This window comes from Nesoenas mayeri, assembly GCF_963082525.1.
Source record: "Nesoenas mayeri genome assembly, chromosome: 8".
Classification (NCBI taxonomy): domain Eukaryota; kingdom Metazoa; phylum Chordata; class Aves; order Columbiformes; family Columbidae; genus Nesoenas; species Nesoenas mayeri.
In genome coordinates, this window is record NC_137554.1 from 9480658 (window position 1) to 9499359 (window position 18702).

An 18702-nucleotide genomic window follows, 5' to 3' on the forward strand; every position below is an offset into this window, starting at 1 on the left:
CATGAGACAATTTTTTGATCCTTTCTTGGCTTAAACTTGGTGGCTATACTCCAGGGTTAGCTGGTTGGTGAAGGTTAGGATGGTTTTCATCACAGGAATTAAAGCTGTATGGCTGACTGAGAACTCAGCTCTGCATCCTGGGAGTTAGTTTAAGCCATTTATTCAGTACCATTCCCCTGTGTTATTAGTGTGTTAGATGAACGAGTCAGAAGAGTTCTTCAATACACACCTTTGACAAACTACAGGATCAGACTCCACTGGATCAATGTACGGCTTAAGGATATCAGCGAGTGTTCTATCATCAGGCACCCTTTCACCAAAGATAAAAATCAAATGCGTAAGACATGGTTCATCATGTACACAAAAATCTATTACCTGAGTAATTTGGAGGACACTACATATTTGCACGCTACACTGGCATAACTGACTAGTTTATGGGAGGATCATAAATGTGTATCAATACAGCATAGATAATTGACAGCTTTATCTCAGTTTCAACACTGGGACTTCACTGGCATCCACAAGCAGTAAACAGATGCGTATCTCTAGTTTCTAACCCTGCAGCAGAAACATGCTGTTCCACAGCCCTAGAAGTAGAACAAGGGCATACTTCTCATCCCCTTCAGGCTAGGAAAGAAGGAGAAAGATTTGTCAACAAAAGCTTATTTTTTGGCCTTTGCAAAATGTGCTTGTGGGCTTTCCAACAAAGCAAACAACACAACCATTTAATCCTATACGAAGGTCAGGTCCAACATGCAGGTGAGAAGGGATGGCAAATTTTACTGAATGTCTCCATGAGAACAGAACATGTTAGGCATGTTGGATATCGCTGTCATGAATATACAAGCTGCTCTCTTTACATAGAGAAAAGGACTGGCAATGAAACATTTTGTCTGCTTTGGAAAGCTTGCTAGCTTTCAAAAAGGAAAAGGACTATGCAACTTTTAAGTTTTTTTTTTCAATTTAAATGCCCTTTTAATTAAAACTAAATATTTGAGTTTACCTCGTATAATAGAAATACATAAAAACTGATCAAAATATTTTGCAGTTCAATTTCAGCAGACTAATTTAAACTTTATAAAAATCTGTTTTTCAAGCTCTGTACCCTTTTAAAGTGTATTCAGCATGACAGTGAGGAAATATGAGCTTCAAATGCCAGTAGAACTTTTTCTCCCTGAAAAGAAAAAGAAATGCATATTATTAAAGTTAGCTGGTGACTACTACTTGTTTTTTGTATGATAAAGATCAGCAGCCTATGGCATGGGTGCAGAAGAAAATATAGAGCCAAGATTTTGCATGGCATTTTCAAACAGTAAAGGGAGCATGCAAAAAAGCTGGGATGCATTTTGAAAGATGTAATGCTCCCAGATCCTGCTGAATTTCAGGTCCTCATGAGATGAAAATCTCTTCCTTACAAATACAGGTAAGATATCGCTAACTAATTGATCAACAGCATTTCACATTTTAAAAAGCAGCATCTTTCAGCTGACTTTGTATATGTGTATCTGCCCTTGTAATCTCAGAAAAGGAAACTGCTTTTTGGCATATGACCCAGGACAAAGTGCCAAAGCTGTGCTGCAATAGCTCGAGGTCCCAGCTCAGGGCAGGGTCTGCACAGAACAGGGAGTTTTTCAAAACCGTGATGGCCTCAACAGAAACAGGGCCCTGGGCATGGAGGGAAGCTGCATTTTGGCATAACGTGGATAACAGAAATTACAAGCTTTTGGTAGAAACCAAAATTGACGTCACGTTCCCTTCTCCAGTTTGCTAGTTTTAAGATCCATCCTCCCTTTCCAGATAGTTTAATACTGGAAGAGCTACTAAAGCATGGTTCCAGAGCAGTATCATTTTAAGAAAGGCTACGCGATGCTTCACTAGATTAGGAAACATATTTTTGCCTTTCTACTCATCTGCAGAAATGCTGAAGTAAATATTGACTTAAGATAAAGCAATTTTCCTCTCATTGCTCCAAATTCTCCCATTTGGTATGGCGAGCATAACAATATTTTTCTAAAAGAATTTCTTAAAGAAAAAGCACAGTCTAAAAGGTAAATTCATGGCGCTTTGCTCTGGTTCAGAATTTTATGCTTGCAACAAACAGCAAAGATTTGGAAAAGGAAGGAATGAACTATTACCATTTATAAATCAGATGCCAGACATCTATATGAAGCACAGGAATGTCTAATGGTACACCCCCTTCTTCTTTTTTTTGCATTTTCTTAAACACTACTTAAGGCTTATGAATAATTATATCCAGAATAATCACGATCAGTTATGCAAATATTCTGGTAATACAATTAAAAGTAAATACGGTATTGTTCCAACATGTTGTTTAATATGTTTATCAAGCAGATTAAACATTATCCAGCAGGTTCTAGCTGGCTGCCCACACACGTATACATGCATCCAGTAGCAAAACAGTAAACTTAGCTGCTAAGTTCAATTAACTATGGTGCCAATTTTTCAAAGCAAGCACTTTATAAAAAAGTGCTCTTATCAAATAAATTATCATTACCTTACCTAGTTATTCCTAGGAGAAAACTGAGTTTTACAGCTGAACTATACTTTCTGTACTATAAGTAAAATCAGAAGTGTCAATATTTACCAAAAAAAGAATAAGCAAGAACCCTAGCTCCAAGGAGCTAATAAGTAGAATAAAAAGAACTAATGAAGGCCAAGGTCCCCAAAGCAACACGACTCCGCAGAGCCGTGCAGCGTGCCTTGAGATGCTTCCCCTCTGCTCATGTTTGGTAAAGGTGAGAATGAGAGAGACTTCCTTCAATGAGCTTAGAGCACATCAAGTCTGAAACAGCTAAGAAGATTACATGACCACAGCCAGAGAAAAACACAGAAAACATAGCATATATAACCAGAAGCTGACAGAGTATCTTGCCTCATGCATTTTAAGCTATTTTGCATATTGGTATGATCCTGTCCTAAATTACCAAACTGAAAGAGGTTTTAAAGTAACTGAAAATCAGTGAGATGAATTTTGGAAGTTTTTGGCAAGATGAATGAAACCAGGTTTTGCAGTTCTTCATCTTGACAGCTGAAGGAAGCATCAACACTACTATACGCATAGAGCAAAGTGGAATTTCAACAGGGTTATGGATATGAATCGCAAGTTCAATTCACTTGCGATTAACAAGGTCATGATTCCCCTCTCAGGCATACATTAATATCTGGCATTTGACATGGCATGGTATTAATTCAAAGTGCTTTCCCAAAGAGATTTTAGTAAAAGTTGGTAATATTTAGACATAGAAATAAGGCCACCATCATCAGCTGCAGGTAAAACTAATGATGGGCACATTTATTAAAATACTTACAATGACTGTTCACATGAGGTTTTTGTTAGATGTTATCAACTAAAATGAGGCTTTCTAAAATTTTTTCATTTAACTTATCATCTCCCACAAATTTTTCAAACAGGCCATGTTTATCTACTTTTAGTGATCAACTCTTACTGTGATATGTATTTCTATGAAAGAGGCGTTTTGAATACTGAAGTTAAGACGATCATTCCTTGTCAAAAAATTCCACTTTGGAAAAACAGAAATACTGATTGTTTTTTTCAGCACGCTAGTACCAAAATGGCAGTTAATTACTTTATCTCTTTTCAAAGTGCTCTTGCCTGAAAGTAAATAGCAAGCAGAATGATGTCAGATAGATTAAGAACATGGTAGAGGGAGGCAAGGAATAAAGAAGCTTACAACTGGAATAGTCTCGTACTCTACACTGTACAATGAAGTCATGAAAAACAACCTGCTGGATGCCTGTTATTGAAATATCTCTCACCATCATTCATCTCTGCCCAGTTAAGAGAACTTGATGTCAACTGTAGATGCTATCAAAGCTGCTTCACAACGAGTTCTGATCAAAATTAGATACCCTGGCTCCAGATCTCACTGACTTAATTTTCCATTATGCCTCACTGGGGTAGTATTTCCTTCAAATACAACTGACATGCAGCATGTTCATTTTCTAAACGAAAATCCTTAACTGAGCAAGTCATCTGCAGTTGACTAACAGCTCAGGGCATGAAGAGTTCCACGTCGCTCGCCTGCCATGGAACACCACACCGCACTTTTCTTGAATACCAAGGCACTGACTATAAAACTACCAGAGATCTGGATGAGGCACAAGCACATTTTTGATGTCAGTAAAAGCAGCATCAAAGCCCATCCCTGCATTGCGTGGCTTCACATTCCATTTTGGGTACTTCAGAAGCATGGAAGCTGATCAGAGGGAAAAAGAGAAGCCAAGCACCTCTTCCTTGCCTGAGATGTGGCTGCAAATTGTGTTCAGAAGTGCACAAGCTGTTTTGCAACTGCTGTTCTTCTAAAGCAAAGTAACTGTCTCCCTTTTGTTGCTCCTAAAACAAAATGCTCCAAGTACTGCGGATGTAGGCAGTACAGCTGACAGGAATTAAAGGGCAGATCTACAAAGGATTATGGGACTTGGATATACCAGTTAAGAGCCTTGGCAGGTTTTTAGAAGTGTCCAATGTTTATGTATTTCTTAAAACATTTGTGAAATATCTCATAAAGCTTAATTTTCTTACCTAGGTTTCTTCCGAACGGTCAATTTTGCCCAGACTGTGCGTGTGTACATTAATATATACATAAAATAAAATATATATCATTCAAAAAATTCCAAGTTAATCACATCTTAAGACACCAATTGCAGTCCTGGCTCTACAGAAGTACTTCACTGCCAGCATGTCAAAGATAATAAGCAGATTATTTTTTCTATTTAGCGACTAATATTCTTAAATTGTTTTAAAAACAGTAGACAGGGCATCTTACCTCAAAGCACAAATACTGCAGTATTTCCTGTCTACATCGTTTTGAATTGATAAGAACAGATGAAAAGGACATAAAGAAGTTTAATGAAGGACCAGTTATCCTTGAATTTGACAATACCCAGTACTCTCACCTAATTCACTGAAGTTTAATCGAAATACTGGGCATTCAGTATCTACGTCTTTGGAGAATAACGCCTTTCATAGCTCTGTTAAGCAACGAAGATTCAGCTCAAGTAAGTGACTGGATCCTCTTGTGGATTAAAACCAAAAGAATTACAATAAGAGGACACGCAGAATCATGATGATTTCATCCCCCCTCCTCTCTCTGCCCTAAGCTCTGTGTTCCTAGTGCCAAATTGACTTCGTTGCACTTCTGACAACAGCACACAAAAGAGGATGTCTCCATTTTCTGGAAACTTCACCAAGCTAATTCCTGGATTTGATATATAAACAGTAAAATTGAAATATTTCTACTGAACGTTCAAATGTTTCCTAGTTACAGTAAACAGCAAGACAATCAATGAAGTGCGCTTCCTTTGTAACACATATGGTCGTCTACCAAGGGGCCTCCCACCAGCAGGAGATGTTACTAACCATATGTGTTGCAATATCAAAATGTTGGGCTTGAACTGAAGGTCCTGGGTAATGAAATGGACGCTGTCAAGGTCGAGTAACCCAAACTGTAATAATTGTTAAAGAATAAAACTAATGTCCTCTGTAGCTTCTGAAAATAAACAAAATTACCCTCAGATTCACTATGAGAATCAAACATTTCAGTTGCTCAAAAAAACCCCACCAAAACCAAACAAACAAAACTTCAGGTAGAGAACTCAGTCAGTACTCATCTTCATATTGGGATGTTCTGAAAAGCTACTGATTTACTGAAATACATGAACATCCTGACTTCTGATCGCTCCAGTGTCACATTCATTTGCCTGGGAACTTTCTTTGATGTACTACGTAGCAACTAAATTCAAGTTTAACAACTCCAACTATGTAATATTAGCCCAAATCCCAGCTCAGAACTACTCAGTAAATTCTCAAGAACAGCAACACTTCAAACAATTGATTTTAATTATCTCTACCTAGCTAAAGATTACAGTTGACATGTTAGGGTTTTCAGGTGTATCTGTGACACTAATGACCTCTTAATTGGTACTAATGCCAAAGCTTCACATAATATTTTGTTCTCAGAATTAAATCAAAGAAGAGAGATAATGGAAAAGATTCCTTCTCCCACACACGGCCTCTGCCCCTTGTCAGCTCCTCACAGCCCTTGTCACCTCCCACCCGGGAAGCAGGAGCCCCAGGGCTGCAAGTTCCCTTTGCTCTTCCCACCTGTCCCTGGCTGAAGTTCTGCAGGTGCTGCCCCAGCCTGGTCACATTCTCCACCCCTTTCCCAAAGGCTCCCTGTCCCAGGACACCACTCAGCTCCATGGCAGCAGGTGTCCAGAAGGAGAACTATCACTTCTATTGGAAAATAATGGAACCATAGGAAAGGTAGGGTGAAGCAGCACGTTAAAAATAATTTGCAAACAAGGTTTTCTAAATTATCTCTAAGTCAGATGTCCCACGAATTCAGAAATTGGACTCGGACTGTACTTTCTAATGACCCACCATTATCTAGATATTTAGTATCACAAATTAGTCTAATCTAGATGTTGCCCAGCATTGGCATGTGTGCTTTCACAACACCAAACTCAGCAAACAAACTAACAGAAACCAAGAAATGGAGAGTCTGGTTAACATATCCAAACACCCACTGATCTGTCCTCCAGAGCTGGCAGGGAATGACACCAGAACACATCTTGTACTTCCCAGTTTTGGATTACTCCCATTCCTGCCCTGCACAACCTAACAGTTCGGCCCACATGGACAGTGTGTAGATGATCAGAGAAGACTGTTCTCAGCTTTCCAGGCACACACAAAGAGCAGCTTCCAACCTCCACTCTCCAGAGCAACACCTCTACAAACCTTGACTGACAAATAGCATGAGAAAGGGTTCAGATCTACAGAAGAGTAGACGCACCAGGCCCTGACCACTGCCGGGTGTTAAGCTCATGTAAAGCAATGATTTGCTCAGCTTTGCTCCATTTGAATGTAATATTCAACAAAATGTCATGGGTGTCACGAAGTCACAGGGGATAGGTGTTAAATGGCTGATACTCACTGGTGTGATCAAACCTGAGGTTTGATTCTTGAGGAACACACGTTAGGAGAATAAGCAAAACAGGCCAATTAAAAAAAAAGAAACAACAAGAAACAAAAGGAAACAAAACAAACAAAAAATGAATAAGAAAAACCCAAACAAACTAACAAAAATCCCCCACCGAAAAACAAAAGTAAAATTCTAATCTGCGCCACTGAATTCAGACAGCCCGTCGCTAGGTGAATAACAGTAGCACCAAAAGAGAGGAAACACGTCCTTTGTGTTGTACTCACTGAGCATATTCCATACCCTTGGACAGCATTTACAGGAAAGAGACGGTTATTTCCTGTCCTCTTTAAGAACAGAGAACGTTATCACGTTCTTTCTGATGGGACGCGAAAGTCTCAGAAAGGCTAGCTGTCCAAAACAACAAAAAATAGCGTAGGACTTTATAATTGACAAAAGACAATCAGGCATTCTCCCAGAGAGCCTTCCATGCCTATTTGCCAATAAGTCTCCTCCACTGTCCATCCTCTTAATTTTTAAAATTTCTTCTGTTAAACAACATAAAGCATATGAAAGGCATGAAAGTGTATTTTGCTTAATTCGTTTCCAACGCAAGCTATGCTTCAGTTATGTACCAAAAAAGGCTTTCTAGAGAAAAAGAACTGAAAAACACAGTACATGAAGGCAAATTTCTGTCAGCACAGCAACATAACATGCACAGGATCTTCCCAATATTGTCAAACCGCCTTGTGCCTTTTCTTTTCTTCTGTCCTTCTCTTAGTTGCTGATACCAGCATCCCTGGGCTTTCTGCACTTGCTCTGGCTCTTAAAGACTCCTTACACTGTACTCTTAAGGGTATTTATGTTTTTTATCTACAACATTAAGGAAATTCCCTATGAAGCTTAAATTCAGCTCTAAACATGAGATTCTTCAACAGCATGAGAGTAGCACAAGTTACATGTAAAAGGCAGAGCACAGGACCAAGAAAGTCAGTGCAGAGACAGACAGGCTCTGCTCACATGACTGACATTTGCCAAGTCTGGGCATATCTCGCCTTCTGCTCTGAAGGGAGAGCCTCAGCCATGTATAAATGTGGGGGAGAGGGAGGAGAAAATGCCTCAGATTTCTTTCCATTGATCCACGCTGGGTTTTCTATAGCAGAGCTGGTAAGATGTGCAGCTTTAAAAGATTAAACTTCTACATCTATTTTATGCCTTACGTTCTGCTAAAAATTAAGATATGCGCAAACCCAAAAAACTACGCTTTTGCTGCAGAACAGAAGAAACAACGCAGTTAAGCCTGCTGAGCAGCTCGACAGGCTGTTATTATTTGGTCGGAGAGAGACGCCTGGTGGCCACTCAGCCCCAGCAGCCACTTGCTTCCCATCACAGCCTGGGAGGAGAGGCGGAAAACTGCATCCTGAGAGCTGAACCTGCCACCAAAACTAACAGCTGGTTACCGTGAGCATCTCAGAGGAAATTTATATCTGCTCCCAGTAACTCATCAAGCCGAATGCAAGACCCATTTCCTGCCATAATGAAATACTTGGTATTTTTTTAAAAACTTTTACTGTGAAAATGCTGTAAAACACAAACTCTGGATATCACAGAAAATCCACAGAGTGGATGAAGGGAAAAACATTTAAAGTCTTCTTAGTCTTCTTCCTAAATTTGTATCTGTCTGGGCTTGTATCTCTAAGCTGTGCCTTACCAAGCATCCACATCCTCCAGCACAGCAGCTCCTCACATCACATGCAACCGAGAGAACTTTATTGGAAGCACTTCTTCAGACCTAAAGTCAGCCTTTTCAGAGAGAAGGATTTTTGCAATCATTCTACACCAATCTTCTATCATAAACCATTAAAGAAGTGCTTTTTCCAGAAACAAAACTCAATAGTAATTAAAAGGCGGAAAAAAACCAACAGCACTGATTCTTCTCCCTGTTACTCGGTATATTTCAAAATAATGCATGAATTGCATAAGCTGTTAAACTCAGCTCAAAGAGCCTCAAAAATGAAAACCTGCAGCACAAAATATTAAAGCCAGATAGCTTTTGTAAAAAATCATGCTTCTAACAGATCTTATAAGCAAGGATATTAGTATGAATTCAGATTCTCATTATGCATTCAGTGAAAACAAAATATTGCTGACTTCAACCAACTGAAGACTCACATGAAATTGAAGGTGGTTGAATTTTCTCTTCTTTTTGTAAATCCAACAGGCAGTGTTCTCAGGTCAATATTACACTTTCGAGCTTTGTTTCTCAAGCAATATAACTAGCAAAAAATAAAAACAAATTTTAAAAAATGAATAATATATTCAAAACCTGAAAGTTAAACAATAAAAGAGTAATGCTGACAGGAATCATGGGAAAATTGTAGAAAAAGCCACATTTAATGAAGTACTTCGACTTTTTGAAAAAAACATCATGAATGGAGAAGTTAATAAAGTAAGCCTAGAAACTACCTGAAACATCTTCAGGTGAAGTTTTTGCGTGGTTAAAAAACTACATACCACTAAAAAGTTCTGTAACGTACCGTGAATGCCACAGAAAGCCGTAGTGGGTGTAATCCCACCCATGGAGCTGATTTTTGGGCCACAGTCCCACTAGCAGAAGGGATACGCAAGCACCATCTCAGCCACTCTGACAAATTCCAACAGGGGGTGGCACAAAGGATATCATCCTCTAAACACACTCAGTACCGTAGCCTAAAAACTGCTACCTGTGTATGTAGCATCTCACCCTCTCCAGTGCATGTTTTCAAGGCATCATGGTGCTAAGTACAGACACACATGGAGTAGGACTTCAGCCTGAGAGAAAGCTGGAGCCTTCTGAATTTACCTCGTCATTAACATGAATTCTTTTCAGCTGAGCTTAGTGCTATATTTAAAGATACATTCGCAAGACTGGAAAAAATACAACCCTGATACCTTTCTGTGATGTATCAATGAGTCAAGGTATTTTAGAGCAGATTTTGTTTTTCTGTGGGTTTTTCTTTTTCCTTCTTGATCTTGGTCTTTCAGGAAATACCATACATTTCTGCGATCTCACTAATGCTTTACTCAAATCAGAGAAGTTTCAACAAAAATCCCCTCTCACCCTTACAAGGTTGGCTTTTACTTCATTGTTGCTTGGATTTATTCTTTGAAGAACTCTGGTTGCCTTCATTCAGTATACGGGGAAGCATGTAACTTGTTAGGCAACTAATAAATCCATTGCTTACCTGGAAATTTATACTTAAAAAAAGTTGTGGAGGTGGAAAGAAACATTCAGGCTTTCTTAACACACATCTATCATCAAACAGCAAGAGTGGTCATACATCACTTTTGAGAATGCACACTGTTAGCAATCTGTTCTTTTACAGCAATTGGACGGAGCCATCTATACTACTATTACATAAGCCTATAGACTTCTTTTGATTTCTAGCTCTCAAATTCAGGCTCATTCATACCTTCATAAGTGAAGTACCAGCTCTGAACCTGGACTGGGACTGCCTCAGTGGGAATTCAAAGGTAATCCACCCTACCTCCAACAGACCAAGCTGCTAATTTAAAACTCACAAGTTTTTTTGTTGTTGGACTATGCACAGTAGGATGTCGAGCAGCAGCATCAGCCGTCCTTCCTACATCTTCCAGGAAACGATAATCTGAAGTTAAAAAAAAACAAGGAAAAATAAAGCGCTAACGTAATAAAAACAATGAACTTTAAGAAGCACAAAAAAGGTTCTTACCACTCAAAAGGTTTAAGTCAGTAAATTCATTTACAGAGACAAATGCTGTTTTATCCCTGACTCCATTACAGCTTTGTGCAAGTTTATGCTTCTTTACACACAGCAGACTGAAATGAGAAAAAAGAAAAATGTTAATATGCCACTCACGTGAGTGGAAAAAACAAAGAAACAAACAAAAAAACCCAGTTTAATTCAGACAATAGATACCTGCACGAATATTTCATGCATCGTGGACATCTGTACTTAGCTTCCTCTTCGCTACACGTTTCACATCTGAAAGAAGTAAAAAGTACCTCTTAATAAAGTAGCATCTTTGTGCCTGACTGGCCTGGGAAGCTGCCTACTCAACAACCAGGCACTTTACCATCAATCAGCACTCCCAGGAAAACTGATCTAAACCTTGAAAGAAAGAAAATACAAATACCTTGGATTAGATAAGGTGGCAGATAAAATAACGCAAGCTATGGGGAATATCTCCAAACACATACAGGGGTCTTACCTATATTAAAACACAGCACAGATGCTTGAAAGAAAGCAAAAGACCCCACGCTAACTGTGGAGTCAGAAGCACAGCAGCAGTGTATCAGTGTAAGCTTTGTGGCTTTGTACCAGTGCTCTTCTCCATTTACATCACCTGTAATGCGCGAGGGTGAAAAATCATGGACTCCACACAATCCAATATGAATTCAAGCGAAGCCGTTTATTACAGAAACAAGCCTCCTTATATATGCAGTTATTTCCTGATCACACGTCCACACTCCAAGCGTGCATTAGCTGATTGGTATTGTCCGTGTTCACGAGCTGTCCACACGCCCGAGTCTCACTGCTAATAGGTCTTGTTAATTTACATCTTGCTGAGGCTCTGTTATTATAGAATTGCCTCACGCCCATAGCAGGTGTTGTTTTTCAGCCTTTGCGCTGGCCTTGAGATTCCTTTGGCTAGTTCAGAAATAAATCTCCATTTAATAGAAACCCATCCACACAACAACCTGAAGAAAATCCCTCAAATCTCCCACAGTAATGTACGTCACACCATGCTGGTTTATAATGCTCCCAGTTTTAGGTAGATGGAAAATAAATGTCCGGGATTCACACAAAAACCTGAACATTGCATCTGGTTCTTCAATGAAACAGAAAAACCATGACTATATATTGACCAAAACTTCTGGTTGTTGGCTATGCAAATCCCCAAGTCACGGAACCTCTGAGGTAAAATGTGTGAGCTTTATGAATATAGCTATCAAATGTTATTTTATTTCAAATACAATCCTCTGCCTTTTAACTGGGTTATGGCAACAGACATTCCTCCTATTCTTAGGACAAAGTTATTGATATATTACCTGAAACGACCATAGCTTTTCCTTTATTTTAACCCTAACAAACGCACACGGGAAACAGCCCTCCCCGCATCAGTAAAGTTTTCAAGCACAGCACAAACCCACCTCTCTGAACTACTGCAGAAAGCACCTAAACCCCAAGCAGGGTCCCTCCCCTGCCCTCCCCACCCCGCTCGCAGCCAGCGGAGGCGCGAAGGCCGAATGAGGCCGTGCCGCCCCCTGACAAGAGGGCGGCTGCGCCTGCCGGCCGCAACACGCACTCGTTATAAGCACAGACAAGGAGTTCCACACGCTGCAGAGCAGGACCAGGAGTCACCCTGAGCCAGGAAACTTGGCCACAGGCGCGCAGAGCCGTGGGCACCCAGAAGCGCTTCCCCGGGCAGGCCCGGCCCGCGGCGCTGCCTGAGGAGAGGCCGGCGCAGCCCTTCCCCTCGGGCCGCACCGGGTCTTCGCGGAGGCGCTCCCGAAGCCCGGCCAGCCGCGAGGCTCGGGGGCCGTGCGCCTTTGCAGGGAGCTGAAGGCGCTCCCGCCGCCTGCCCTCGCCCCTACCTCTGCAGGGACATCTTCCGCCCGCCCGCCGAACGCTGGTTCCCTCCGGGGCCTCCTTGCTCCGCCATGGCTGCGCCGCCTCCGTGCGCGGGGCCCGACGGGGCCTGGTCGGGGCGGGCCCGGGAGCGGCGTTTCCGGGGCGGTGGCGCCGCCTGGCGGCTCTCGGCTGCGGGCGGCCCGGCCCTGCCGAGCCCTGGGGGGAGCCCCGCTTCTCGGCGGCTGTTCTACGGGTTCTTGTTCATGGAAAACTCCAATAAAAGGAAAAGGGTTACGAGGCCTCTTGTAATCCGGCTCAGGGCTTGCTCTACAATTCAGGGTAACCAAGCAGGCGACCACATCAGAAACCATAAAGAATTAATTGCAGCGCACAAGTACTTGTTAATATCATGGGATGAAATTGTGTGAGAGCTCTTGCAAGTGCCTTCAGCTGCCCCAGTGAAGATGTCTGAATGCAAGAGGCTTTCTAAAGGCACCACAATACACCACTACTCCGTCAAACAGACGTTTCTAGCAGCCTCCATTATTATCTGTCGGTGTCCTGCTGCACAAATCCATTGTGCTGTCTGCATGGGATGTGCATTTTTGCCTTAATTACAGAAATGTAGATACTTACAGGGGAGCAGCCCTAGAATACTATGATTTTAAAATACATAATTTCTGAGACATGCTGATATAAGCTATAAATAAAGGCTATAAAGAATTTCCAAAAATAGGGCAACAACGCTAACAAAAATATAGATGAAGCAGAACGTTTTCTAAAAGGTGCCTTTCCTACAAAAAAATAATCCGTTTATCAGAACATCAGCTCCACGGGCAAACTAAGAGCAAACGACACGCGATCCTGTCAGACTGTAATGATCATGAAAACGCAAAAAGTGACATTTTCTCCAACCTTTATTGGCACTCCGTAATTTTGCTAGTTTTATCAGATTTTCTCACAGGGAACAGAACTGATGGTTTGATAGAAAATTTAAAATGGGATATAGTCGTACATTACCTTGTAAAAGTAAAGTTTGTCACTCTCGCAGTATCCCACGGCACAAAGCGTGTGCATCTCCCCTTAAGTAAAGCAAGCATTGCGACCTAACAAGCACCCTTCTAGAGGATTCTCATTATTACTAAGAATGAACTATACAATACGAAACAGAATAGTAAAAGACAAACAGAGAGCTTGGAAGCTTAATTTATTATACCTTGGTAAGTATGGTTTCCTGGGGATCAAGACAGTTAAGCAAGGTGTTTGAACACTCCCCTTCTCCCCCATATAGTCTGATGTCATCTCGCTGTGTACTACTGAGCAGACTTTAGATTGGCAATAGAGACATATCATTATAAAGACTGCCTTCCTTAATGGTATTTTTTTTAAATGAAAAAAAAAAAAGAGATTGAACATTTTAGGCTTAATTTAAAAAAACTGAAATGACCTAATAATGCAAAAAATGGAATTTCTAGGTTGATGCAATGCTAATTATAATTTAACAGCAGCCATTCAGAACACACGCTGTAGTAGATTTTTTTTTTCACAAGTTACAAAATATATACACAATATATCATCTTAAGATGCCTTTGGTATTCAAAATGTTAACTGAAATACAGAATCTAAAACCCAAAACTACTGTAAGTAGCTCTTCTACAACAATTTTTTACAATGGCTATAAAGCTAACTGTTCTGACTATATGCATCATGTACAATATGCTGTCTCATATACCATTTCCACAACAGTACATAAAAATATTTTAAACAAGAAATCCATATAAATAATGTTTTCATTGTAGTGAAGTATGTGACCAACAACTTAAAATAAGTACCTTTACAACAGAAACATATCCTGATGTAACCAGCACATACAGTCTGAAAAATAAAAAGGGACTCAATCTCTGATAAGGCCACAAGCACCTTGTGTTACATGAAGAGCACCAAGGCAACATGGACAGGAAACACAGAAGAGGTAGTGTGCCATCTGTTAAGATGTGTGTGTCCAGAAAGGACTACAATAAAACTATGTTTAAGACGACGTATTGTACTGTGGCATAATTCACTTTTCATATATAAGCTATTGCACATTTGGGAGCATTAGCCAGTATTGCTCCTTAATATTGTATGTCTCCAGCTTTCCTCAGGATGTTGGGGTTTTTTTTTGCAGTGCTGTTAAAGGGATTGCTAGGAACACGAGAGGTCCTGAAATATTCCATGTTCAGATACTCTGTTCCAGGAAATTATGCAAGAAAGCACCAACCAATTCTTTTTTTTTTTTAATACTTTATGAAAATTGTTATAGTCCTTTGTTTCTCAATGCTGTTTCTCCTTAGGAGGAAGTATTTTTCTTCCTGAGGTTCTTTAACCAACACTGTTTAAAATGATTCTTCAGTTTCCTAATAATTTTGCCTGCAATGGATCATTACTTTTGCATGCAATCTATGCAGCAATTCCATGTTGATGCAAACAAACAGGACAGAAACCCTAAAGGAAGCACACTGAACCACTTTCTATGAAGTGCTGCTGTCCTGGTTTGAGATGAGGAAGTGCATTAACTTGAACAACTGGAAGCTGGTTTGTGTCCTGAGTGTGAAAAATGAATTGTGTCTTGTGCCAGCTGCCATCTTCAATCTGCAACACATAGAAGCAGAATATTAAATTCCTATAAAATATGAGCTTTGAAACAAGTGGAAATTGTGCTTAAAGAGCAAGAGGAGGAGAAGTGCACAGAAATATTTATTCTCCTTAAAGAAATGTGTGATTTAACAAATGTCATTTCTCCTCTACAATACCATAGACACTTGTGGCAAAACTGTAACTGCAGGAAAGCTCAGCCCAGAATCCAGCTGGAGTGGATGCAAACACAGCTCAGAGCAAAGCACCTGTGACTTTGCAAGCAGTCCTGGGCTCATGTAGACTCTCAGGTCTCTTGCTGCATTCACCTCTAAATCCAGACAGTAGGTCGCAGGTTATAAACTCTACAGGCACTTGAATGGCTTTGCCTTTGAAGAATCATGACAGAGAATGAGAGCTGCCTTCTTGCCATGAACCTTGTATTGATTATTCTAATCCTTTAAAAACCTCAGTAAAAATGTATACCTCATAACATTTATGAAGTAACATTATAACATTGCCTGAGGCTGGCATACAGAGAAATACACAGAACTATGTAGGAAGTAAGGTTTAAGGGATGTGAATCAAAACGATTGTCATTTATTTGCAGAAAGTTAATAATGTCTAACAGTAACTCCGTTATGGTTTTAATAATGCTAATGCTAAAAAGTATTTACCATGCATTCATCCATGAGCACCTTCGGTTCAAGTAGCGTATTTGCTTTAAATATTTGACCATTCCATCCTTTGAAGCTAACAGATGTTTTCTGGCCACTTGCTTTACTTAATCTCCATATTGGTGTATTCAGGCAATGAACTGTGATGCTGTGGGTTGCTTCTGAGCTCAGTAAATGAAGGAAGTTCATCTGCACTTTTCCAATGCCAAACTCCAGCTAAATTCCAAGAGAAATGCATCATTAGACTTAGAGTTGGGTTATGCTGAATGACCACAGCAATGCAAACTGACTGACACTTAAGTCTGTGGTGTTCAGGCATAGGAGCACATACATATACATGTTTATACATTGGGGCCAATGCCAAAGACCGGGACTTGTATTTTTCAGGACAGCTGTTAGGTTTTATTATAGTGATTACTGTAAACAGAAGCTTTCATAGGACATCTTCAAAGCTTAAATATAAACATTTGTTAATGCTTACAAAAATGTTGAAACACAGTTGGGCAGAAAACACTATTTTTAAATAAGGAAACTGAAATGATTCTGTGATTCAAACAAAGATATTAGCAGCAGCAGTGGTTTAACTGAAGCCACATAATTCTGCTGCTTAGTCTTCTTAGACCACAGATTCTGTGAATGCCTACATTCCATTGAAAATCCAAAAATTTGTAAGCATACTTTGATTTTAGACAGAAAATATACTCATTACTCAGCATGAGTTTCTCCAAGACTAGATCACATTCGAGGATCTTCCAAACGTAGGAGTGTGTGTGGGAACTTTATGGTATTTCTGATACTTTTCAATGACTACAGTGTATATACAAAACTCAACAAATATGAAATTTCTATTTCCATGGGTTTAAGGACTAGATGTAAAGAGCAGCATGGAGTACTGATATAAAGGAAACCAGTCTCTGTCTAACGGCTTTTAAAAGTAGCTAAGTGTTGAAAAATAGTCATGATATTCTTCCCATTGCAATGACTTTAGCATCTCCACATTCAGCTGCCCTGAGTGATGGGTTACTGATGTAGCTTAGAAGCATTTCAGACTTATTTTTATGCATTGTATAGAAAAGTATAAAGCAAAACAAAACAATTTCTATCAGCATGGAAGGTGAGTAAATGAACAGAGCGAGAGTTACACTAACATATACTGTGTCCAGAAAAATCTGTAACAGAATCACAGAATGTTAGGGATTGGAAGGGACCTCAAAAGCTCATCCAGTCCAAGCCCCCCACCGGAGCTGGAACACCCAGATGAGGTTACACAGGAAGGTGTCCAGGTGGGTTTGAATGTCTGCAGAGAAGGAGACTCCACAACCTCACTGGGCAGCTTGGGCTAGTGTCTGTTACCATTACTGAGAAGAAGTTTCTTCTCATATTTAAGTGGAACCCCCTGTGTTCCACTTGGTACCCATTACCCCTTGTCCTATCATTGGTTGTCACCGAGAAGAACCTGGCTCCATCCTCGTAACACTCACCCTTTACATATTTATACACATTAATGAGGTCACCCCTCAGTCTCCTCCAAGCTAAAGAGACCCAGCTCCCTCAGCCTTTCTTCATAAGGGAGATGTTCCATGCCCTTAATCATCTTCATGGCTCTGCACTGGATCCTCTCCAGCAGTTCCCAGTCCTTCTGGAACTGAGGGACCCAGAACTGGACACAATATTCCAGCAGGAATGTGGTCTCACCAGGGCAGAGTAGAGGGGAAGGAGAACCTCTCTCGACGTACTAACCACCCCACTTCTAATACACCCCAGGATGCCATTGGCCTTGCTGGCCACAAGGGCACAGTGCTGGCTCATGGTCATCCTGCTGTCCACCAGGACCTCCAGGTCCCTTTCCCCTACGCTACTTTCTAATAGGTCATTCTCCAACCTATACTGGAACATGGGGTTGTTCCTGCCCAGATGCAGGACTCTACACTTTCCCGTGTTATATTTCATTAAATTTTTGCCCGCCCAACTCTCCAGCCTGTCCAGGTCTCTGATGGCAGCACAGCCTTCTGGCGTGTCAGCCACTCCTCCCAGCTTGGTGTCATCAGCAAACCTGCTGACAGTCACTCAATTCCCTCATCCAAGTCATCGATGAATATACTGAATAATTTTGGTCCCAGTACTGACCCCTGAGGCACTGCACTAGATACTGGCCTCCAACTGGACTCTGCCCCATTGACCATGACACTCTGGCTTCTTTCCATCAGCCTGTTTACTGTCCACCTCAGTACCCAAACATCCAGTCCATACTTCCTCAGTTTAGCAGCAAGGATGCCCTGGGAGAGTGTGTCAAATGCTTTACTGAAATCAAGGTAGACCACATGCATCGCTCTGCCATCATCTATCCACCTGGTTATGTCCTCATAAAAGGCTATGAGGTTGGTTAAGCAACCTCGGTAACAGATTATGTGATGTGTTCTTCCACAAAGGTGCACATTTAAAAGCACCTGAAATCTAACTTCTCTTAATGAGTTAAGTAAATAAGTGTTAATTTGTTCAGAGTTCCAGCACAGATCCAGCAATACGTACCTTTGTCACAGACAGCGGCGTCAAACATGTCTGACCACCTGCAGTGAAGTTGCAGAAAACTTCAATGGCATCAGAAGGACATCCAATATTTGGGTCAATCCAGTATTTTCCTATTAGTATATAATCCCAGATGGAAAATAAAACCAAAATACAATTGTTACTAAAGAATTTGTTAAAATAGTCAACCTTTTTGGCAAGTATTTTATATATATTATCCCCATAGTTTCACTAGGAAATGAAAAGGAACGTCAAAGTCTTTTCACTTTTATAATTCTACTAGTAAAAGATACTGAGCAAAATTGTCATAACCATTCAATTCTGACTACA

General features: G+C 40.5%; 2 protein-coding genes across 2 annotated transcripts in view; both read right to left on the reverse strand.

The window, feature by feature from the left end:
• The window catches only part of ZNHIT6 (zinc finger HIT-type containing 6), a gene marked incomplete at its 5' end in the record, with an annotated part of 32521 nt that extends 18888 nt beyond the window's left edge, over nt 1-13633 (reverse strand). The window contains 8 exons of the mRNA XM_080348684.1: nt 230-310; nt 1106-1174; nt 9135-9238; nt 10524-10609; nt 10694-10800; nt 10901-10966; nt 12580-12803; nt 13577-13633. Of these exons, the coding sequence (XP_080204810.1) occupies nt 230-310; nt 1106-1174; nt 9135-9238; nt 10524-10609; nt 10694-10800; nt 10901-10966; nt 12580-12803; nt 13577-13633 (794 nt within the window). The remainder of the gene's footprint in view (nt 1-229; nt 311-1105; nt 1175-9134; nt 9239-10523; nt 10610-10693; nt 10801-10900; nt 10967-12579; nt 12804-13576) is intronic.
• Nucleotides 13634-15040: 1407 nt separating this feature from the next.
• The window catches only part of COL24A1 (collagen type XXIV alpha 1 chain), a gene marked incomplete at both ends in the record, with an annotated part of 135534 nt that continues 131872 nt past the window's right edge, over nt 15041-18702 (reverse strand). The window contains 3 exons of the mRNA XM_080348930.1: nt 15041-15187; nt 15847-16062; nt 18376-18485. Of these exons, the coding sequence (XP_080205056.1) occupies nt 15041-15187; nt 15847-16062; nt 18376-18485 (473 nt within the window). The remainder of the gene's footprint in view (nt 15188-15846; nt 16063-18375; nt 18486-18702) is intronic.